This window comes from Rhinolophus sinicus, linkage group LG05 (genome assembly GCF_036562045.2).
Source record: "Rhinolophus sinicus isolate RSC01 linkage group LG05, ASM3656204v1, whole genome shotgun sequence".
NCBI classification, from domain to species: Eukaryota; Metazoa; Chordata; class Mammalia; order Chiroptera; family Rhinolophidae; genus Rhinolophus; species Rhinolophus sinicus.
The window spans coordinates 97725037-97730539 of NC_133755.1; the positions used below are offsets into that span (position 1 = coordinate 97725037).

The 5503-nt window shown below is 38.9% G+C and overlaps 1 protein-coding gene across 1 annotated transcript; it reads left to right on the forward strand.

The window, feature by feature from the left end:
* Nucleotides 1–1796: 1796 nt before the first annotated feature.
* Nucleotides 1797–4604, forward strand: IL17A (interleukin 17A). The gene is made up of 3 exons (XM_019734600.2): nucleotides 1797–1823; nucleotides 2910–3112; nucleotides 4367–4604. Exons 1-3 carry the CDS (start codon nucleotides 1797–1799, stop codon nucleotides 4602–4604), a joined length of 468 nt encoding a protein of 155 aa, XP_019590159.2.
* Nucleotides 4605–5503: the final 899 nt, after the last annotated feature.

Consider the following 5503-nt stretch of genomic DNA (forward strand, 5'->3'; position numbering starts at 1 on the left):
TATCTAGCCAGCAAAACAGAAGTCACTTCAGGCATTTGCAAACAGAGGAGATTTAATGCAAGAAACTTTTATCCACGGTGATTGAGATTGGCATCAACAAGAGGCTACTATCACCCCCAAGGCTGGAGGGACAAAGAGAGCAACAGTGCTCTAGGAAACAGAGTGAGGAGACCTCTTCCTTCTCCCCACTCCCGTTCTTCTGCCCTCCAGTTTCCCTCTGGCTACACCCTGCTAAAAGCCAGCTGACCAGGGAGTCTGAGAAAGCAACTTGAAGGGTCAGCAGCTTGAAATACAGACTGGATCAGGGTAAGGAGGAATGGACTTCAAGAAAAACAGGCCCCAAATTCAGCAACCTTCTTATACACACCAACTGTTGAGTTATTAATAGAACTGCTAGCCAGCCTCCCTATATTACCATGTATAATATGAAACACAAGCTGAGAGTACCTGGGACCCATTGTTCACCTCACTGGGGAGAAGGGCAGAGAGAGGGTGACATGCTATCAGCCACATCTGTACCTCTCATTTTTATCATCCTCAGGCTGGTCCTTAGTGTTCCTCGGGAGGAGTTAGTCTCAAGGACCTGAAAGCAAAGTCCATCTCAGTGAGACAGCAGAGAGAAAAGGAAGGAGAGAACCATTCCCTTCTCTCTTTCCTCCTTATCCCCCCTCACGCCTCTCCCTTCTTGTTCTTTTTTTTTTTAGACTTTTTAAAAATTAGTGTCAGATATACAAAACAACGTAATAGTTAGACATGTATACCCCTCACAAAATGATAACACCCCCATCTATTACCCCCAATATAAATGGACCTAGAGAACATTATGCTAAGTGAAATAAGTCACATGGAGAAAGACAAATAACACATGATATCATGTGTATGTGGAATCTAAAGACAGAATAAATGAGCAAACAGAACAGAAATAGTCCCTTCTTGTTCTTATCATTCTCTACTCTTCGTTGCTCTCCTTTCTCTACCTCCATCACCTTTCTTCAGTCTCTATCTCCATTTTCAATTTCTTCCATTGTCTGTCTACCTCTCCTCACTCTTCCATCTCTATCTCTTTCCTCCTAAAGAATTGCATGAGTCAACAAGATGCTTGGTTAGTCAGACGTGCATTTAATTGTAAATCACCTGTCTCTTGAACCTAGTTATTAGTTCCTTAGCAGAGTAGACTTTCAACAAAGCAGGCGTTAATTCAATAAAACAATATATCCTGTCATCATTTAATTATTTATTCCTCTTTTATTTGTTTATATGGTGAGATTTTGAGAAGTTTCGAAAATGGTCTCCACAACATCAGGCTAGGGAATATGGTGAGGAAAAGAATTATCAAATGGGACATCAAGGCACATAGCACCAGAAAATTTGAATGTTATGTCAAACTTTTATTTTCCCATGAGCCATGAAAATAGAGCATAGATCTTATGGCAGCTTTATATATGCCCATACGTTAATTATATAAGCTCAGAAGTAAAGCATCTTTGCTCAGCTTCTGACAAGTAGTAATTCCTTGAGGACATAGTCTTTAGAAACATGAATTTCTGTCCTTCCCAGTTTCCTTCATGATATCAAGCAGATATTACCCGTCACAAAGGGGAGATTCTTCTCTGACCTCATTTGGGGATGGAACTTTTAACCAAAATGGTGTCACCCCTGAACCTACTCTGACACGCCAACGTAAGTGACCACAGAAGAAGCAAAGTCCTATAAAAAGAGAGAAGATAGCACTGCACTTTATCCGTCTCGCAGCAGGCGAAAGCTCATCCGTCTCCAGTTAATCAAGAGAAACTACAATGGCTCCGGTAGGAACTTCATCCATGGTGAGTCCTGCACTAATGTGCATTGCTCTTGTTGATTGGCACCAGTTAATACTTCTGGACTGTGGGTGTGAAATTCTGGATTCTAACTATGGAGATCTAAGACTACTGATTATATAGAATAGGAAATGAAAGCTTGTAGAGACTTGTCATTGGATAGCATTTTCAAGAACTGACACAGTTCAGTTTGAAAGATGAGATTAAAACTGAAAGATAGCTATATTGGGGCTAAACCACACAAGAAGTAGCACATAATGCTGTGTAGTAAGAAAAAATGTTTATTTTTCTGAGTACAAGTGATTTAATATAATTCTCCCACAGAATTTTTCTTTAATCCAAAATAAGATGGGTCATTATCCTTGAGGATTTAGTAAGTTGTGGAAATGACTTTTCTTTCCATTATTTTATTATTATGCCATAGTCTTGGTACAGCAAACCAATTTGTTCTCATCAGATACATGTATAAGTGTGGTTTAGAGTAAATGGCCCTTATATATTAAAAATATCTTTTTTGAAATGTAACTTGATTACAGAATCAATACACATGATGTTAGAAAACTGTAAAATATACCTGAGAAAACAAATAGGGGATCCGGTTTTTTGTTGGATGTTTGCCGGTGGTACCAACAGCAATTTCTAATACAAATACTGATACCACATGGATTTTCTATGGCCCTTTCTCCCTAAGTGTACCTTTGACTTCACAGAGGACTTCACAGACTGCTAGCACAGAGAACAGTGGTATAGGAAGACATTTCCTCCTAGAAAATCAAGGTCAATATTACCCTCATGATCTGGCAATGATGCATGCACTGAAAGCGTGACTTGCCATTTTTACTAAAATTACTGCCAGCCAATGTGTAACGTATCTTTCCTAAATCAAAAGAATATTCAAGACTGGTAAAAAACTTTATGGTCTTAACATTATTTTGGTCATGTAACCAGTTTTTCACTGAACTGATCTGAAATTTTAGAATAGATTGTCCTGTAACATCGTATGTTTCTATGATTACACATACAATCATCAAAATTTGTTAACAAAACCACATGTTAATCCAGTCTCTCACCTCTCTTTCCTTTCCCATTCAGTTCCAGTCACTGCTACTACTGGTGAGTCTGGTGGCGATAGTGAAGGCAGCAGTAATAATCCCACAAAAGCCAGGATGCGCAAATACTGAGGACAAGAGATTCCCTCAGAGTGTGAAGGTCAACCTAAATATCCTTAACCGGAGTACGAATCCCAGAAGGCCCTCCGATCACCACAACCGTTCCACCTCACCTTGGGATCTCCAGTACGTAAGCGCCCCAGATAAAATCTTTGTATTCTTCTACCTTTTGTACATCAGACTGCCAGTTAAGTCATCTCGAGGATAATTTTACTCACTCAGAATCATCAGTCAAAACTGGAGAGGCCATTGTGGAAAATAACGATTCTCAAACTTTCATTCTACAAACTTATTTGATAGAGCACAGGATATCCCTACTCCCAATACCTAACCTATTAGATCTCATTGTCACTGACACCAAGAACTCACCCAAATTAATGGTGGTCATCATTCTAACATCTATGATACCCCAAGCCTATTATTTATTTATTTTAAAAAATAGACATTTATCACTGAATTCTCTTTTTTTTTAACCAGAGCTACCATTGAGAAGATTGCTTGGAAATAACTAGTAATTAACTGGAATTTCTGTACTTTTTTTTTTGGTCTTAAGAGCAATGGGAAAATATAGCTTGAATCCCAGTGGAGGAAGTATCGTGTTGGGTATTTCCACCTCTTTTTAAGTTAGTCTTGATCTACGTCCCCAACAGACCTATATTTGTTGTGTCCTTGCTACTTCTGGTATTTAGACCCCATGAGGAATTAAACACAAAATGTATTTTGATAACTTGATTTTAAACAAATAAGCCTCAGTTACATGGTACCTACAGATTCACCTGACTGTAGGGTTTCTTCCCCTCTTCCCATTACTAAGAATAGTTCAAATAAACCAACTCAAACTCAAAGCAAATCATTCGCTCAGCTGGAAGAGAAAGAAAAGAGGAGCTTATAGAGAGACTGAAGCTTTTGTTTCCAGGTCTTCATATCAGCTCTGTGCTCCGTTCTAAGAATGTACACTCAGATAAAACGTTGATGTATTCCATGTTTCAAAGACAGACTTCATTAAGTCAGATTAACGGCTATCTTATTCCTGGATGATTCCCTCGGTCTTTTTCCATCTAGCAACTGTATCACCCCCAAAATTATCCTTTGTGTCAAACTTAAATCCCTTCTGCAGTCCCAATCTATCTTGTTTTGTTCATTCTTCAAAGAAATTAGGGGGAAAAAGATCATTGTCTTTTTTCTAAAACATTTCACGTGCTTAAAAATCCAAGTTTTTCTGAAACTACTCCTTTTTCAGACTAACGGTACTTAGAGAATTTGCAATGCCTATCATTTGTCACCCTGTGACTTTGTTCCCTGCAATTATTCCTGCTTGCTTTTCCTCCTGCTTTACCAGGAATTCACTCTCTCTCTCCCTGGCTTTTGTCTTCCATGTAGCCGCAATGAGGACCCCGAGAGATATCCCCCTGTGATCTGGGAGGCGAAGTGCCGCCACTTGTTCTGTCTCAATGCTGAAGGGAAGCAAGACCACCACCTGAACTCCGTTGCCATCCAGCAAGAGATCCTGGTCCTGCGAAGGGAGCCTCGGCACTGCCCCCATTCCTTCCGGCTGGAGAAGATGCTGGTAGATGTGGGCTGTACCTGTGTCAAACCCATGGTCCTCCAAACGGTTTAAGAGTTTCCAGTCTGACCCCATGTCCCCGAATCAGTTAGGGCTTTCTGGGGAGTAGACCCAGCCCCATTTCTGAGGAAACTCACTAGGGTTCTTAAACAAGTTCATTCAATTGAAGTTTCAAAGGTAACACTTTGATTCAGAGATTGAATCTGAACCATTTTTCCCTCTCCCCAAGGAAGAAAATTTATGAGCTTCTTGTTTGCTTTTCTAAGTGATTTAAGTTATTTATGTATTTAAAAGGCCCTGAGAATCTTAGGTCCCCAAATTCATTTTTTAATGAATTACATGCCTTATTTTGTATTTTTTTTAAAAGAAGACAGTATGCCAGACTTGGAATTTTATTATTTAAAAGGTAAAACCTATATTTATATGAGCTATTTATGGATCTATTTATGTTTCTTAAGTCTTTAGAGAAAGGTGAAATAGTAGGATTATCTGTTCTGCCTAGGGAAATCCTAGACAGGATTAAACAGCAGTTGAAAATTTCTGAGTTTGTACTACATATGGATACAGGATTTTCTCCTCTTTGCCTCTTAGCAGTGCATGACATGGCTGAAAAAAAAGACTGTACTTAATTTCATATTTATTAACTTAATTTTGTAAATTGTTGAGGTTTCACAAAAGAGATAGCAAGTGTAACTCTCTGCTCTGTTAAACCCATGTAATAAAAACAATTTGTCATAATAAAATTTGGGAAGAAAATTTGTTTCCTTATTTTTTCTCATTAAAAGTACCTCGGCCAGCTCAGCTCTTCCCTCTTTGGAGGAGTATACAAATTCTCTCATAGAGCAAAAACAAAGCATACCCTTCAGTAACAACACCCTCCACCTACCCAAGTCCAGGTTCTCAATTTTACATGCCTTCAAGACAGTAAAGGACCAAGGCAAGATACTGTTAGC